This window comes from Ambystoma mexicanum, chromosome 6p, assembly GCF_040938575.1.
Source record: "Ambystoma mexicanum isolate Mex_15411 chromosome 6p, UKY_AmexF1_1, whole genome shotgun sequence".
Lineage (NCBI taxonomy): Eukaryota > Metazoa > Chordata > Amphibia > Caudata > Ambystomatidae > Ambystoma > Ambystoma mexicanum.
Window position 1 is genome coordinate 372,543,294 of NC_090935.1, and position 19,045 is coordinate 372,562,338.

General features: G+C 47.0%; 1 protein-coding gene across 1 annotated transcript in view; it reads right to left on the reverse strand.

The window, feature by feature from the left end:
- The window catches only part of NUP155 (nucleoporin 155), a 1,628,423-nt gene that overhangs the window by 1,001,301 nt on the left and 608,077 nt on the right, over nucleotides 1–19,045 (reverse strand). Inside the window, exon 19 of the mRNA XM_069627148.1 lies at nucleotides 10,008–10,074. Within this exon, the coding sequence (XP_069483249.1) occupies nucleotides 10,008–10,074 (67 nt within the window). The remainder of the gene's footprint in view (nucleotides 1–10,007; nucleotides 10,075–19,045) is intronic.

Consider the following 19,045-nt stretch of genomic DNA (forward strand, 5'->3'; position numbering starts at 1 on the left):
CTCCATGATGGGTCTCAATCCCCCGTCTTTCTTGGGGATCAAAAAATAAGGGGAATACCATCACTTGTTCCTCTCCGCTACAGGCACCAGTTCTATAGCGACTTTCTCCAGCAGGGACAAGATGTCTTGCCCAAGGAGCAGATCCGGAAGTTTCAAAGAGTTTCGCCAGTGGATTGTCGTGAGGCCACTGAAGGGAAGGCAGTAGCCGTGGGCTATGGTATCCAGAACCCATGAATCTGCAGTAATGGCTCGCCACTCTTCGAGATGCTGAGGCAGTCTGCCCACAACCGCCGGACCATGGGACATGGCCTCATGACTGACTGGAAGCGGCTGTAGCAGTGCCTGAAGGCAAAGAGGCAGCTGCATGAGCAGCTTTGGCACCACGATTTCCCCCCCCCCGACCACCACGTGTACTTTTTCGCTGGCCCCTTTGACTAGCGGCCCCTCTCGTTCTACCAAAGGGGGAGTAGTAACGAAAAGAAACTCTCCTCCATTGCTGTCCCCTAGGACGAAAAGGCAGAGGTTGACGCACAGCTGCGCTCAAAGATTTAGCCGCAGCTTTCGAGGTCTGCAACCTCTCAAGGCTCTCGTCAGCCTTGCTGCCAAACAAATGTGCGCCATCAAAGGGCATGTTGAGAAGACGGGCCTGCACATCCGGAGCAAAACCAGACTTACGCAACCACGCAAATCTGCGTATAACGGCGCTCGCAGCCATGGAGCGGCTAACATTGTCTGCCGTATCCAAACCCGACTGAAGGGATTCGCACATGGCATTCTGGCCATCCTGCACGAGAGAGAAAGGAACCCGTCCCTTTCTTCCTACTCGGGAATATGCTCAGCCAGCAACGAAACAGTTCCACAGAGTGTGTAAGAACCGTGCCAAGGCGCAAGTGGAGTTGGCTGATTTCAATGCCAATGTCTCAGCAGAAAATACCTTGTTTGTTATTTATTATGCGTGCCAGACCCAAAGGTATTAGGCATAGGCATTAAGAAGTCATACAGCTTAGTACACAGGTTACATTAGTTAAAAGGTAATGGCAAAACATCTAATCTAGTAATTAGTGTATAGTACATACAGTAGGCAGTGGTGGGACAAAAATAGATAGTCAACATACAGAAGAAATTTACAGTTATTTACACATGAGGTCGAGTTCTACAATTTCATTTGTCAGCATTCTCTAAGAGCCATATAATGAAATTTTGTCTGAATTTAGTAAAGGTTTGGTCCATTCTGAGTGTGGTAGGTAGTGAGTTCCATAGTTGAGCTGCTTTGACTGGGAAACTGGTGCCTCCAATAGTGGATAGTTTAAAGCGAGGCACTTGAAGGCAGTTAGAGTTGACTAGTCTCGTGGGTCTAGTAGATATTTTTTCTAGAAAATCTTTCTATTAGATATCATGGTGCTTTGTTGTTTAGACTTTTATGGACGGGGGAAGCTGTTTTTAGTTTGATTTTCTCCAGTGTGGATAGCCACTTGTATTTTCTTCTTGTTTCAGAAATCTGTTCTTTCCTAGAGATACTGAGTGCAGCTCTAAGGGCATTGTTTTGGAGGGTCTGTATTTTGTTGGTAATATATTTATTCGCTCCAATGTATAGGGCATTACAGAAGTCTAGTCTAGATAAAATGAGAGCTCTAGCTATGGTCATACAACTGTTGGCTGAGAGGAAGTGTTTGCCAGCTCAGATTAGTTTGCATGTGTATGCTGTCGAGAAGGCTAAGGAGTTTACCTGTTTAGTTAATGTTAAAGTGGAGTCTAAGTAAAAACCTAATGGTTTTACTTCCTTAGCAACCTTGATAAGGTTTGCATCAATGATGAGTGATGAGTAGTTTGTGACAAGTCTAGTAAGAACAGATGCGGATCCCAGGATGAGAAGCTCTGTTTTGTCACCGTTCAGAAAGAGGCCGTGAGTGGCCATCCATGTCTGAACGATGCTGTAAATTCTATTCACGAATACTAAATCCTTGCATTAGTCCCCGGTAAGTGGTAGGAGGATCTGGGTATCATCTGCATAGTTAGTTTAGGTTATACCCATCAAACAGAGGCTTGGTGGATATATTATATAGGGTTGGAGAACACATGAGCCCTGGGGAATCCTGTAAGTGATGGGGTCCGCGGCTGCAGACAGCGAGAAGACCCTCATGGTTCGGTCACTGAGGAAGGATTGTATCCACGCTATAGCCTCACTGGAGAAGTGGGCAGCTGAGTGCAGGTGGCTACATAAGAGGTTGTGGTCCACCACGTCGAAAGCCGCCGACAGGTCCAGGAGGAGGAGTAATGCAAGCTTTCCATTGTCTCTTAATTTGTCTATTTGGGCTTTAAGATCAATGAGAGCAGTTTCTGTACCGTGAAGTGGCCGGATACCGGATTGACGAGAGCCTAAAAGTTGGTTGAGCTCTAGGAAGTTCTGGATTTGGATATATGCTACCGTGTCTAAGATTTTCAAAAGGAATGGCACCGTGGTGATGGGCCTGTAGTTGGTCGGTATGGCGGGGTCTAGCGTTTGTTTTTTAAGAAGTGGGAGTACCCAAGATTCCTTCAGATTGCTGGGTATCGTGCCGGATGTGAAGGAAGCATTAATAAGTTTGGTAATGAAAGGTGCTAGGTCCCTAGCAGCATCCTTGATAAATTGTGCTGGGAATTGGTCACCTTTGCAGTTAGATGGTTTGAGACCCAGTATAACTTTCTCAACCTCTATAATGGAGACTTTGGAGAAGTGAAATTGGGGGACATGCTTAATTTTAGGTGGAATTGTTTTGTTGGGTGGTGGTGTGGTGACAGTGAGGCTTTTTTTTAGTGCTTTTTGTTTTGAAGGTTAGCCACTTTGTTAGCTAACACATGCTGGATATCGGAATACCATGTTTTATCTTTGATACAGTGGTCTTGGGCTGTGATGGTATTTTCTAATTCTTTTAGTATCGTGAAGAGTTCTTTCGTGCTCGAGTTTGCTTACAAGATTCTAGTATTGTAGGTGTCTTGCTTTGCCAGAAGTATATCCTTGTATTCGGAAGAGATTTTTTTTAACTTTAATTTGTTGTCCGCAGTACGATGGAGTTTCCAGGCAGTTTCGCATTTTCTTCTGTCTAGTCTTAGATTTTTTAGATGAGGAATAAACCAATTGTTGAGGTGGTTTTTAGGCTTACTATTTCTAAGTTTTAGCGGGGTGAAGTCAAGAGTTGCAGTCATAGCTTTGTTATACTCTTCGACTAGGGTGCTGGGATCCATATTGTCCAGTAGGGAGTTGAGGGTAGGCAAGATGCAAGGGAGTAGTTTTTCTGCTGTAATATTTTTATCGTTTCTCTTAAGTGCGGGAAGGGCAAGAGGTGCCTGTAGGGTGGTCTTTTAGTTGCTATTATAAAAGATATGAGGTAGCAGTCCGTCCAAATTTGGGGTGAGATGGAGGTAATGGAGACATTACAGTTATGATCTGCAACCCAATCTAGAATTCCCCCTTTGTTGTGAGTTGGTTCGTTCACTCTCTGGGTGAAGCCGAGTTCTGACAGGGTGTTGGCCGCTGCCGTCGCATATTGGTCATTAGCATCATTAAAGCCTATGTTAAGGTCTCCCAACAGTAATGTTTGGGAGGTGTCCTTTAGATTTTCCGATAAAATCGTGGAAGGTCTTCAATTAAAGTATTAATAGGGCCAGGGGGTCTATATATAAGGTGGAAGTTCAGTGTTTGTGAGTTGGATGTCGGTATTTTGATTGACATAAGAGGGCCCAACCATTGAAGCGCTTGTCGTCCCTATCCGGAGGGGTAGTAGGGTATGCCGCCTGCCTCGAGGTGGCCGTAGCCGCCTAAACCACCAAACTCCTGCGAGTGGGGTGAGTAGATAAATAGCTGGGGTGGCTAACAGAAGGGCGGTATTTCTTGGTCAAAGATGTATTAACAGCCGGAAGAGATTCCAGGGACTGCCAAGCAGCTGCCACCCTTTTCTGCAAGGTGAGATGAAATGGTAAAACCGGGTCAGAGGACGGACCTTGATCTAAGATGTCAGTTAGATCATCCTGCACAAAGTCTTCAGGAGGACTGGACCAGCCCAGATAATCCAAGACCCGCACCATGAGCCTCCTGTACGATGACTCCGCATGAACTCTAGGGTCAGGCCTACCAAATGCCACTTCCGGGCAAGTGTCCAACCCACTGGCATCATGGAGGGTCTGCCTCAACTCTTCCAACTGACTGTCTCCAGATGAAAGTGCAGCTTCATCAAGTTCACCACGGTCCTCAAACTCAGACCTTTCTTCCTCTTCACAAATGTCATCCAGAGAGGGTTGAAACCCAGGCCTGGTGACAGAAGAGGCCCTGGAGGCCAAAACAGGCCACAGACTTCCCAGTAGCCTTCCTTGGAGGATCCACGAGATCCGGATACTCCAAAGGAAAAAATCCCCAAAGGCACCGATAGCGCGAAGGCTTGGACGCAGAGAGCATCAACAACCTCGACGTTGTGAGCGCCGACGGTGGCGTGGGCTGGTACAATAGTAAAGCGTCGACATCCGAGTCGACACCGACATCAAGCCCTCAGTAGGTAGCTGCGGTCTTGCTGGGGGCGAGGACCGAGACCTAGGAGACATGTCTCTTGCAACTTTTCAAATCCTTGTCCGTACGGGAATTCGAAGGCTCCCGATACGAGTTGCGTCGCGGACCCGAGCCCGAAGGCGTACGAGCCACGGTACGAGACCGATCCTGGCCGGCTTCATTTGAAGGTGCGACCGGACCTGTGCCCTGCAATTGACAAAGCGTTAACATTTGTTCTTTAAACGCCGCCCATTCCTCCGGAGTTGAGGACTTTGTTGGGCACACTACCTTCCTCGAGGCGCCATCCTCCGAGGAGGACAGGGAAGGCGCTTCCTAGAGTGCTGGGACAAGGAAGAAGAATGGCAGGAACCACTCCGGGACCGAGATCCCCGGGACTCTTTCCGACGCGGAGAGTCGCTCCTCAAGTCGTCGATGGAAAACCACTTGGACTTTCAGGAGACTTAACAGGCTTAGAGCCCCTACCTGCCTGAAGCTTCCCCTCCCGCAAGGCCTTGGCAGTAAGCGACTGACATTGCGGGCAGTCGTCAGTGTTGTGCGACTCGCCCAGGCACCACAAACAAATGCAGTGCGGGTCGGTGAGTGACATCGTGGACTTGCAGTCCCGGCAGGTCTTGAAGCCAGAACGCAGAGTCGGAGGGGTCGAAGAGAAAGACATCGTAATTACGAACACTCGAGGCGCGTCGAGTAACACGAAGCAACACGTTCGTGGAAAAAACGGAACTGAGACTACGGGCGCCGTGCATCCTATTTGTAACATCCGGTGACGTCGCCCTCGACGGAGGACTTCGGGGGACACCGCCATCGACGCAGGACGCCCTCTCCCGAAAAAGTTTCTGAACTACACATCTGTGGACGTTACACGTCAAAGATGTGGAATATGTTGGAGGACACAATCCATTCGAAAAGGCATTCTCAAAGAAAGACAGTATGAACAGGGCCTCATCCCCCCTAATGTAAAGGCTGGGCCAGAGAGCCAAGGCCCTGTGGAAAAACAGTTGCTGAGCAGTCACTGCATGGATCATCGGCAGACAAGATCAGGGGGTCGAACAGCCAACTAGTAGTCATCAAAGGCAAGGGAACGAATAGGAAGCTGTAATATAAAACTCTTATGAGCTCTGCATTATGTGCAATCGACTAGATAGGCAGAAAAAAATCTGGTGGGACCTCGACGCGTTAAGGATTTTGGGTACACTACACGTCCTGTTCGTGACGTCCCGTTTCGATCTTTGAAAAAGCGATGCAATACTCTGCAATTCCACTAGATGTCAGACTATATTAAGAGCATGTGATCTAAGCAGATTCACAAATATCAGAAACTTATTTGCAAGGCCCTTCAGGAAATGAGCCATCACCGGGATTGTAAAATATGAACCTTGACCCAGGGACCTTTTAAAAACAGACAAGACGGCCAAATATCCTTTGACTGTGGTGACCTGAAGGCATGCTAAGGCCAGTGACAGAAGGAACTCGATCACTGAAGCCGTGGGAAGAGAGATCGGGTCAATCTCGCATTCCATGCAGAACACCTCGAATCTTCTCCACCTATACGCGAACAGAGATATTGTAGACTGTCTACGTGCAGCCAGAACCTACTCACAAAAGGTCCTATTCATCACATCTCTTCCTCTAAAACCACGCATGTAGGTGGTGGGATTCTGTGTTCCAGTGAAGCACCTGACCTTCCGACTGGGTTAGGAGACCCTGGCACCGAGGCAACGAGCGAGCTGGTCAGATCCAAAAGGACCGAGTACCACATCCTTCTAGACCAGTCTGGAGCGATCAAGCTCATGGTTGCTCGAAACCTCTTGAGCCTACTGAGAACCCAAGGAATGACGGGAATCTGAGGGATGGCGTCGTAGAGAGGGACCGTCCAATTGTAACGCTCACCTGATTCCCACGGAGGCGCTGGTCCCGGCTGAACTGTTATAGTCTCTTCAATTGAGAAGCGTAGAGCTCGGATGACTCTCTGGACTGGGCTTCCTCTTATTGACCGTCTGGCTTGCAGGGTAAGGTTTCTGCAGGCGTAAGAAAAAAGGGTTAATGACCGTTTGGCTGGACTTCCTCCTCACTAATCGCCAACTCTCCGAAAGTCCAATGTCCTGGTGAGCTCTCACCTTAGGCGTATAAATGCTGGGCTCTCCATCCTGCGACTTATGCAGGGGTGCGTGTGTTCCAGTTACGTCACTGGAGGTCCTCAAAGTCTTTTGTGGCCTTAGAAGTGGCACAGGTGCTGAGATGCCAAAAGGTGATGCCGCCGTTACTGCACGAGCGGATGCCAGTAGGTATAAAGAGTTTATAGTCTTGAAGAGATGGGCACCTTTAATGAAGTCTTTGCATTGTCTTTTTCAGGTGCCTGGATGCTGAGGGCGTGGTCACAGAGCACGACACGTGCGGTTGTACGTAGGTATGGGAATTTCAATGACACCTCAATAATGTCCCTTGTTTTCTGTTTTCAGGTCTTGAGATGTTGCGGGCGTTGTTCGTCCGTTGCCGTTGCACGTGCGAAGTACGTGAGTATAATGATCTGTGACCTTATTATAGCACCTCTAACAATGTTCTTTTCTTATTTGCAGGTGTCGGGACCGTGCGGGCGTTTTCCCAGTCGCGGATGCACGCGGCGAAACACCTAAGTGTTAGGCTTTCTTGCAGTCTTTAATGGCACTTAAATGTCTTTTCTTGTTTTCAGGTGCCGGGCTGCTGCGGTTGAAGAGATCGTTATACGCGCACAAAAGCAGGTAAGAAAAGTAAATGCGGCCGCCTTCACCCGATTCCTACTTAACAGTGTTCTTTGTCTTTACAGGTGCCGTTAGGCTGCTGAAGAGAAGGCCGCGAAGAATCCGTGAAAGCACAGATGGATCAGGTAAGCGTTCGCAGCTGCGAACGTGTTGCAAATTGCTAACCTTATGTTTCTTTTGCTTGCAGGTTCTGCCGGTGTCTGGATTCCTGGATGGTAAGTAGTTCTCGTGTCTTTCTTCCACAGGTTGCTGAGCTGAAGCTGGAGATGTCACTGGAATGCTGGAGCTGACTCGGTGAGCGTCCTGCTGCAGATGCAGAATAACGCGAAGCACGTTTTCCCAATCGGGTGTGGTTTAAATAGTGTTGGAGTGATTGGGTGTCTTCTTCCTCAGCCTCGCCCAGGTAAAAGAGTTCCTGTGTTCCAGAGCTAAGGAGTGGCACCAGTCCCACCCAGGTAAGAAAGTAGTCCCAGTTCAGGGAATAGTTCCTCCCAGCAGAAGGCTGGGGACTTCATCCTGCCAGCATTTGCAAAGGTGAATATGCAGCATGGTCTGCTACAGGTAGGTCCACCCAAGCACCTTTGCAAGAATTATGAGCCCGGCGTCCCTGGCGCCGGGACTGAGGTTCCTTATGAGCCTGGCGCCAGAGGCGCCAGGACATGGTCCAAAGGGCCACAATAGGGGTTTGCTGGAGCCGGGGACGAGGGTCGTGAGCCTGCTTCCGGGGATGCTGGGCTTGACTTGGCTCCTCGGGAGCAGTGCTCATGACACCAATCCACCAGAAACGCGTCCCCTAGCGTGCCGTTCGTTGGGAATTCCCTTGAGCAAAGCTGTCTGCACTTCCAGTTGGAATCCGTCTCAAACAGGTGCACTGATGGGGTATCCGAACGAGAGAAGACTGCCTGACTCATGTGAAACTGTGCTCTGCCTGCTCAGAGCATCCGCCAAACTGTTTTCTGTCCCCGCCAGATGAACTACCAAGACCGAGATCTGGTTCTCCAATAGCAAGAACCGCAGCTGCATTGCCTCTTTGCAGAGGGGAAGAGAGCACACGCCACCTTGGATGTTCAGGTAGTGCATGGCCACTGTATTGTTTGTCAGAATCAGGACATTCTTCACCCTTCAGAGAGAGAAAATGCTCTCAGGGCTAACCTAATGGCTTGCAACTACAGCCTGTTGATGTGCCACATGGCTTCCATTGCTGACCAAAGTCAATTAACCTGCATGTCCTCGCAGTGAGTGCCCCAACCCTTCAGCAAAGCATCCCAGGGCCTCCTTTAAGACGTCCACTGACTACCCGTCAGGACATGGGTAAAGTTTAATATTATCTGTTTGGTCCCCTGTGCCATCCATTCAATGGGTGCCCAGTTTCTTCAGTCGAAGCCGTCTATCAACCTTACAGAGACCTTCGCTCAGCTAATCAGGTCCTGTTGACTGTCCCTCTGTTTCGATGCACCCGCTCGGGGGGGCAGATCTTTTTATTCTGTGTTAGCTCCTTCTTGGTGGAATGCTCTCCCCTCACATGTTAGGAGCATCCAGGCCATATCTCTGTTTCGTAAGCAGCTAAAAACCTATTTGTCCTGATTTTGGATGCTTCTGCCTCACTCTCTGGTGGCTTCCCACCTCTTGCGCCTTGATGCCTTTGTTGAGCTCTATAAATTCTGTACATACATACAACTGTGACCACTGGGGCCTGAGGCCACGGATGCCAGAAGGGTACCCCCGCCATGAGATTTCTGCTGTCGGCCCACCAACCAAGTTCATCGACCACTGTCCTGGATACCTAGAGGGAGTCTGAAAGGGCTCTGAGGTACTGGGACCACTGGCTTCATAGGAGCCATTAAAGAGATCTCAAATGCAGTCTGGCCTCTGGCACTAGAAGGTTTACAGGAGGCCATGAGGCCTAAAAGGCAGTGGAAGGAAGCTGCTAGTAAGGCAGCGTGGTTCCAGAACTGGTTTACCATCTGTGCAATGCTGTGGACTCTCTCCTTCTACTCGTATTTGGATATAATACAATGAGATTGCTGATAAATTGAAAATCATACGACAATTGAAGTAAAATGACTTTACATAAATTGGATCAAGAATCTAATCTTGTTTACACCTTAATAATAATTACACAATTGATTGTTCTTACAATAACAATTGGATGTGCAGGGGACGGGAGAGTTCTGCAAATTTGGGGACATCTGCTGTTTTAGAACAAGAAGATAATTATGCACATAAATCGGACTTTTACAACACACCAGACATTTTGTGCACTGAAGAGCACAAATGATTACATACACTGCTAATCTTAAGAGAGGCAGAAGTGCTACAATAAATTTCAATGGGGGACAGGGTCCAATCTGCACTGGTAGATTTAAGGACTGACTGTGAAGACAAATTACTTACGTTTACAAAGACCTTGACCCCAAAAGTCAAGCCAGGCTCTCAAAGCAGTCAGCAGATATGCTGGAGGCACACACTGAAATAGATTGGGAAAGCTTCAAAAAAATCTTTCCTAAAATTGAGCCAACACTGTCAGGAATAATGTGCAGTTGACATTTTTTCTAGATGAACATTTCTCGCAACTCTGACCTCAAAGCTAAAATATTCATAATGAGTGCAATCATAACACATAGATACATTTTACAGCCTTATGAATACATCAATTGCACCTGATAATAGAATCTAAAGAGAATTTAGAATCTGTAAAAGAAGGAATCAACATTTTCCAGAGAAAATCATCTTACCGCAATTACTTCCCGGTTGCCACTTTTGAATACTCTATCCACAACAATACTTCCATCCCAAATGTTCCTAGTAAAAGGGAAAAAAGGATACCATGTTCAAAAATGTAAAAATAAAGATAAGTAGCAGATGCAACCAGAATAATCACTGAAGCGCACCATGGTTTGCTGACCTCTGCATAAAAAAACAGATTATGATCAATCACAAAGAACAGAGTTCCATTCAATTCATAATGTGCATCTTTTCAAACAAACCAAAGTTCTTAATTGTGTTTTGTTTTAATATTACACATTTGCAAACCAAATACAGAACAAAGATGCTAAAGCATTCCTTCCAAACAAATCATCTTAGTTGAAATGTTATACAGACTACAACTCAATGGTTCCCAGCACAAACTATTAGGCTTAGGAAACCTCTAAACAGTAAAAGTTGAATTACAGGCATTTTGTAAATAGATTAAACAAAAATAAGCCTGGACAGCTCACACATCTGGGAGATTAACCATTCTGAGCCAAGAATAGGACAAATGAAAACAAATTAAGAATGCCACCAAAGTAACTGGAGGAGTTTGACAAATTGCCATCTGGAACGGGTGTCAAAGCCCTAGATTATTTGATTAATAAAATTATGCAGATAATCCAACTCAAAGAGTGGTCTATTAAACAGACCCCCCTCTTTTCAGTAAACTCAATGCCAAAAGCATCGTTTACACCTGTGGCTGCAACAGAGTCCTTATCTGCAGAACCAGCACTGCAGTGGCACAGAGCAGGTTCAGCGGTCACAGGTGCCATGTCTCGACAGCTGTGGTGACAGCAAAACCATTTGCAGAAACAATTTAAAATCAGCATCTCTGTTCCAAACCCACACCCCTATGATGAACTATCATCCTGATGGCAGTTTAAGCTTTAAGCATAAGCCTTACCTGAAAACATTTTTCAAAAAAGGCAGCAGGCGCCCCTCTCCAGAAAGAACATGGCACGATAACAGGTTCAGTGGTTTATTTCCCCACTATGAGAGTCGGCAGCCATCGCTTTTTGCTCACTGTACCTTACACAGATGGGAAATATCCATTTGCACATCAGTCCTTGTCCTGCCCACATGGGCAGTCCAGCACTGAAATGTTATGGCAATTCCCTTCTGAACAAAAGTACCAACAGCAACCCCATACACATGTTTCAACCTGGTTAGGCCTAAAAAATGTTAAACACTTTATCCAACCATAAATTTACAGAGGGCGATTCATCCCTCCTCCAAAGATGAAAAATTGACAGTTGACCACCAATCTTAAGTGTGCCACCAGCTTAAGCTACGTTGCCGTACAAAACTATTTTAGAGGGACATTGAGGCCCAAGATGCAAAGTAGGCGGTACCCGGGAATCTCTACCCCAATTATTTCTTTCAATTTGGATGTGACTTCAAAACAGAAATCTTGTATTTCTGGGAATCCCCTTAGAAAATGTTGCAGGGTGCTGTCATGATCTCTGCTTCCAAAAGGTCAGGCTTTTCCCAACTCCCTTGGAAGCTGATCCATAACCCAGGTTCCGAGTGCCAACCAGTCCCAATTGGGACCTTTTGGACCCAGTCCTGGCGCCAGTGGCACCAGGCTCATAAATATGCCCAGTCCCAGCGCTGGAAGCGCCGGGCTCATAATGCTTGGGTGGACTTACCTGCAGCAGACCATGCTGCTTACTTGCCTGCCAGTTGAGCCTCTGATCCTCTTCTGTTTGGAACTACTTTTCCTGTTGGGTGGGGCAGGAGCCACTCCCTAGATTCAGAACACGAACTCTTCTGGAAAGCAGGAACTCTTTTCTTATCTAGGCGAGGCTGTGGAAGGAGACACCTAAGCACTACAGGAGGCTATTTAAACCACACCCGATGGATGAATCTTGCTTTGCGTTATTCTGCATCCTCTGCAGCAGAACGCTCATCCTGTCTTCTGCATCTGATCCTGGGCTTAAGGAAAAAGGCTTACCATCCTGAATCCAGTCTTCAGCAACACCTATAAAGACAAGAAAGAACAGGTTAGCATTACGGTCTTCAGTGACAGCTCTTCACTTACCTGGTCCATCGGCTGTCACCAACGCCTCGCGCTGCATTCCGGCATCTGAAAGAGAAAGGCTTACCTACTCTTCGTGCGCTCCGGAGGTCTTCACACTGCATTCCGGCATCTGAAAGACAAAAGCTTACCAACTCTTCGCACGCTCCGGAGGCCTTCGGCGCTGCATCCCGCATATGAAAGACAAAACAAGGTGCGTTTAAAGACATTGGGGAACTTTAATACTCAAGTGCCATTACTCCTTTCCACATCTAACCCAGTGGGTATTCCGGCAGCCTGCAGCCGCTCCGAACTTGTACCTGCAAAATAAAAAGACAGTTAGAGCGCATCGTGAAGCAGGCAACAAGCGCTTACTTACGTGCTTCCAGGCGCTTCTATTCATCACACGGGCTCCATCTTCAACTCACTTCAGCCCGTCATCCGCCATCGCCGGAACCCTGCAAAACAAGAGACATCATTACTAAAGACTTTAAAGATTACTAGCATTAGGATTACTCGAAACTTACCGTTCGTGCAGTAAACGACGGACAGCAGTCCTCTGAAGTCAAGAGGCCTGCTCCCCTTATCCAGTGAAGAAACTGGTTACAGCACCCTGCCCCGAGGCAGATGGAGAGCACGGCGTTCACTTACCTAAGGTGAGAGCGTTAACCTTTGGGGTTCTACAGGAGAAGAGAAAGGGAAGAAGAGAGAGACATTCAATAACCCAGTTCCTTAATCCCATATTTTCTATCTGCAGACATCTTACCCTTCGAGTCAGACATACAGTGCACAGAGGTCCAGCCCAAAGAGCCAGCCGTGTGTTACACATCACCTTTGAAGATACGGTATACGCCCAGTCAAGACCGGCGCCTCTACGGGAATCAGGTGAGCGTTACAGGTGCCCTCCATCCCACATCGCATCAGCACATCTTAGAATTATTAGTATTAGAATGATGCAGGCGCAAATGGGGCTCTATACCATCTTATCAATATTCTTGCCTGCCTTTCTGCCAGACGTGGACATAGCGTAGAAAAGGCCCGCCTGTATATCCTCTTCCAATCCTCTGGGTGTATCATTTTTCCCAGTTCCCTTTCCCAGCCAGCACAGTAGGACCTATGAGTGTGCAAAAAGTGAATGAATGGTTCTGTATAGTCTGGTGATCAACTCTTTAGCCTCTACTGGTTACAGAAAAAACAACTCCAGGGGATTAAGTTCCCTAACTGCCAGCCCCACAACAGTGGGATGAAGGGCCCAAAGCCTAACCTGTAGGTGTCTGAAGTGATCGGACTTCGTAAACCCCATCACAGTCTTACACTCCTCAAATGATATGATCTTACCATTCGTAAAGCGTTCTCCAACTTTGCAGAACCCTTTGTTCAGCCATTGTATGAAACCCTGGTTTATTTTTCCCTGTGAGAAGAACTCATTGTGGATTTACGGGATGAAGGGGGATGGGAAGGAGCATGTCCCAGCAGATTTACTCAGATTGTTCCATACCTCAAGAGAGACCTTAGTAATGGGGTCTAAGTAGCCACAGCTGGGTCCACAAGTGGCGCCTCACCAGCGCCTGCTCCAGAGTCACGCAAATCTTCACAGAGTCCCTCTTCACCCAATTAATTAGTGGCCTGACCTGCACTTCCTGGTATTAGTTAATACGTTTGGGACTGAAATGCCTCCAAGGCTTTTTAAAGCGAACAATATGTTTATTGGCCGTAGGAGAGCCGCCCGCCCCTCCAGAGACATTGTAGCATCAGTGAGTCAGGAATGGGGACTGACTAAAGATACAGAAATCTTGGAAGAATATTATTTTTAATCATGGCCAATTCACTGAACCAGAACCGGTGAAGGGAGTTCCAGTGATCCACATCCTTTTTAACGTTGCTCACGAGGTCCGGGTAGTTAATATCTGTGTAAGTGGCCAAGTTCCCCAGTAGGTTGATCCCCAGATATCTCAATGCTTTGCTTGCTCAGGTGTATGAGAATTTTGGTTCAAGTTCAGGCTTCAAGGAGAAAGAGATGGGAGGGGTGGCATGCTGAGCCTTAATCTCTGACTTGGAGCAATTTACCTTAAACCCAGAGACTAGGCCATAACAGAGTTTGTTCTCAACATAGGTCAGGGAGTGCAGCGGGTCAGTAATACACATTTTAACATTGTTCGCAAACAAACTGATCTTGTTTTGGAACCCCCGGTACAAATGTTATGCCTGCAATATGTGCATTAGCCCTTATGCGTGCTGCTAGATGTTCCATAACCAATGAAATAATCATGGGTCCATATTGAAGCAGATCTTTGGGGTAAAAGCCCCATTGACTAGCAGGCATGCTGTTGGGTTAACATAGTTGGATAGAATAATGTGGCACATTTTTGGGCCTATATAAAATTTCACTAGCACCTCCCGCAGGAACCCCCACTCTACCCTAGCTAAAGCTTTTTCGGCATAGCGCTCCAGCAGGAGCGAGTGTGACTCATTTCTACCTGATTTATCAACTCGGTGTAGATCCCTTCCAATATTGTCTGCTGCGCTTCTTCCCATAATCAATCCTGACAGGTCCGAGTGTATGAGTAACTTTTCAAGTTGGCCTGTATTTTAGTAAATATTTTGGAATCTAATTTTAAAAGAGCTATTCTCACCCGGCCAAGGGCTCACAGACCACATCCCCTGCCAGCCGGCGATATCAAGCACTACAACCTGACTGTGCGCCCAGGTGCATAGCACAGGTAACATCACAGAGCAAAGGGGCCTCCCGAGCTGATACACCAGGCACCCAGCTTGCTTGGAGAGGGGGAACCTTGCACGTGGTTGCGGGGTCGCTGTGATACTGTGGGCAGCAAGGTGGCGACGATTATTAATGCTGTGAAATACAGGGCCCTTCCTGCCTGCCGGTGCGCTCTTTTATCCGACACTTGTTTGGAAGCTCGGGCCCCTCCCGCTTAGACGGACAAGGTACACACAGGGCCAACATAGGACACAGTCCCAAACAGGCCCTGCCACACCCTCGCTTCAGCAACATATAAGCTACAGCAGTTGCGCCTCACGCCCAACGGGCTGCTCATGCCTCCACAACGGATAAGAGAACCTCCAAGTGATCCATAAGGGAACAGTCATCCTTGCACACCATACTTAAACACTGCACCCAAATCTTGAAGTGTCATCGTGGGCTGGTGAGACTGGGCACAATTTACTGCACTAACACTCTGCCCTGGCTCACTTAGTATAAGGAGCAGTATGCCGCAATCCTAGTGAGCAGTAACTGAATAGCTGGATCTGCTGGTACGGGGCCTTCAGTGATCTATCCGTCTAAGAACACACCGCTGTGGGCTAATGCGACAAAAGGCTCTGGCGGGGGTTAGAAAACCGGGCAATGGATACATTCGCAAAATTGACCACATGTTATGATACTAATCAACAAGAACATGCAGCCCCTGGGGTGTCTACTGCCGGCACCAGGGTTTGCCGCTGTCCATGAGAAACTGGACGACATCAACGCAACTGTGGCCCAAAACAAAAAAACAAAAAAACTAGCCTGCATAACAGAAGCTGAAAATAGAATAAGTACTAATGAAGATAATATCCAGCCGTTGCAAGACAGTGTCCACACTCACCAATGAGATGAAACTAACGAAGAACAAATGAGACGATTTAGAATCTGGCTCCCGCAGGAATAATATACGCATTGTGGGAGTCCCTGAAAACACACTTACTGGCAGGATGGAGCTGGCAATTGAAAACCTGCTTAAAGACCTCTTGGATCAACCAAATCTATCCCTGTTTTTTACCGTCGAGAGGGCCCACAGGGCACTGTCGACCAAACCAAAGCCAGGAGACTTTCCTAGACCCATAATCGCAAAAGGTCTCAGTTACCGAGACAGAGACATGATTCTTCGAATTGCCAGGGAAAAGAAGGAGCTGAGCTCCCAGACCATTCGCATCTACCCAGACTTCTCAGTTCAGGTACAGCTGAAAAGGCGCCAATTCAACGTGGTGAAGAAACTACTTCGAGAAAGGAATGTCCAGTATGCTATGCTGTTCCCTGCGAGATTGAAGCTACAATACAGAGGCAAGCTCTATTTCTTCATGGTCCCGGGTGAAGCCATCAAATTCATCGAGGCGCAGATCCCTGTGACCAATCCACCGGCTCTTAGCTATTGTACTTCGAAATAGTCCAAAACATTACTGGTAACATGTGAAAATGGCTGCCCACGTTGATACTAGTTTCATAAGAGGGGTCTGCCCCTTGCACCCCAGCAAAGGCCTTACGGAAACAGCGTTCCCACTAGCAACTGCTTAATGAATGAGTTCAAGTTATGGTTCCCTGCAGCCGGCTGGCCCAACGGGATGGCATGGGTAGGAGTTTACATGTCTGGGTTGGGGGTGGCCGTGGGGAAGGGAGGAGGGTTCACAGTTCTGAGATTCCCCCCTATACAGGGATAGTTATAAAGGCGCCTGTTGCGCTACACTGGGGAGCAGTTTTTAATTAACTATTAGAACACTGACAGAGCGACAAAAACAGACTGCAGACATGCACCAAGGTGGTACACATTAAGGGATATTCACCCACCATACAGAAATGTCACTGTACTGGAGAGACCCCTGACCAGCCCACAGAGTCAGAGTTTGCTCGGCAGTACTTTAAGACGAGATAGCTGCACCTTGAGGTGGATGGGGGTGCAGGTTTTCTTACTCCAATGCCAATCAATAAGGACAACTCAATGGTTTGGCAAAGGGGAGTACATTTAATGACAAGTACAAAAAACAGGGAAACTTGAAATCAACAGAGATGCGATAGCCCGTCTCGCTTCAACTCCCAATAACTTCATACAAACAGTAACATTTATACTCAAAACTCGTCATCATTGACGTCTAACACTGCAATTCCATTGGTTGGAAAAAGGTAACTTAAATATAGGTGTTATATCTGTATATGGTAACGAGTGTGTGGATTGGATAAACACTATTAAGTGGGCGTTTAAGGCCTTCCTTCACAAATGACTACGGTGGATGTCGCTAAAAGTATGACGTCCCATTGGTTCTACTATCTATAGGACCCTAGATTATTTGGTCCATTGTGATTGGGTTGGCTTCACCCCATGCATAAATCTCCACTTTAATTAGCAGCATGGAGAATGGTCAACCAGGTGCAGGATGCCCCAAGATTCACTCGGCCTCCCTTCCATCAATCATTACTTTAGTGGCTATGTGTCAATTAGTGGTCGGCCTCAAAACTATAGCTTCTTGTCAGAAAAAGTTATGATATCTGGGTCTGGGCGACGGCCAAGCGTAGTTGTGAACCTGTGCCTGTTCTCGCTCGGCTGGTCACGTGCTAGCACTCCGTGAATCTGCCTAGTTTTCCTTCTAGTTGCACAATTCTTATTCGGTTTGCCACCTGCCTGGGCCTAGTTATCTCGGCCTTCCTGAGATAGGCTGTTCTGTTCTTAAGTTTCGATTCTGCGAAGCTCCTTCTCTTGGTCTTCCCAGGCACGAGCTGCTCCTGCTGAGTTTCGATTCAGCCGTCTCTTCTCGTTTTAGCTGGAATACGAATCCTGTCCTGTTTGACCCCTAGCAACCTGAGGTAATTCCGCTTTTTTGTAAAGTGGACTTGCACTTATATAGTGTGATTGGTTGAGGTAGATATGTATAGGTGGCACTTGCCGCTCTATTCTTCTACTAAGCATTGCAAGCTGCACTGTCTTCTTAGCTTCTTGTGATTACAAGCATATGTACAGGCGTTAGCTGGTTGAATGTCTTCATCCTGCTTGCGGCTTAAATTTTATATTTCAACATCGTTTCTCCTTCTAAGTTCATGATATCCTTATTCATGGTGTTTCCTCTCAGTGCGTCATCTTTTTGGTTGTCGTTTTATTTCATCTGTGAGTCTTTCCGGGCCCTCGTGTCATCACCATTCATCTTCAAATAAGGCCTTTTGTGTTTCTACCGGGACAGTGTTTAAGTAATCTTCATTTTGTTTCATTTGCTGGGTTTTCTCAATGGATACTTTACTGTCCATGGTTTTCTGGGTATTGGTACTTCAACAGGTATTGTTCTTCTGATAGGCTCTGGGCAGAGCCCTACTGCGGCTCTCTGCTGGTTTATTTGCTCATTATACGTCGCATATCTCGGTGTGAACGTTCCTGGTACTTCAAATAGATCAATTTTCCTGGGATAACGAAACTTTGTGCCTTCTGGCGCATGTTCGCTGGGCTTCACAAAGTCTCTTATTTCATCATCAGTTAGATCTATGGGCTTCCATCCTGGTTTGACATCAATCATGATCTTCATCCCTATGGCTTTCTTTGCAGTTTTCTGGCACTGCGAGATTATCCTGCTAACACCCAATCCTAGTAATATCCTTAGTAGCAGGGCTCCTAGGAACTTGAATGCATCCGCCATCCATTGTGAAACCCATGAAAACAGTGATCCAAACCAGCTGTCATCATCAACTTCGTCGGTTTCATTGATCATCTGGTTCTGTAGGTTTGTCAGCATACCTATAGCCTCTGTTAAAGTTCCATTTTCCTCATTGTGGGAAGGTGTAAATGTGCAACATGATTCTCCGATTTTTGCACCAACTCCTCCATCCATAGCTGTGATCATGTCAAGTACATATCTGTTCTGGAGAGTCAGTCGAATTGCTCTCAACTCTTCCTTGATCGCATTAAGTCCTTTTATGGTACTTTTGATGGTCTGAAATAACTCCCATCTGGTAATCTGCATCCATTTAGTATTTGCTCCAACTTTGAATCTTAGCATGAGGATTGTCGCGAACACTGATGAGGTGAGGCTGAACAGCCTGTGTTCATATGGGATCGCATAAAATGCTTCTTCTGATTTGGCAGAATAGTAATTTTCTCTCTTCATTCGAGTTATTTCCACAGATGATCTCTTCCTTAGGTGGGCATCTGCTTCCGGGAAACTGTCAATAATCAGGTCGCTTTTCAGGCTCACTAGTGCTAGAACGTGGACGTTCACTATTGTGCATATGCCTCCCCAGTTTTTCGGCAGTCT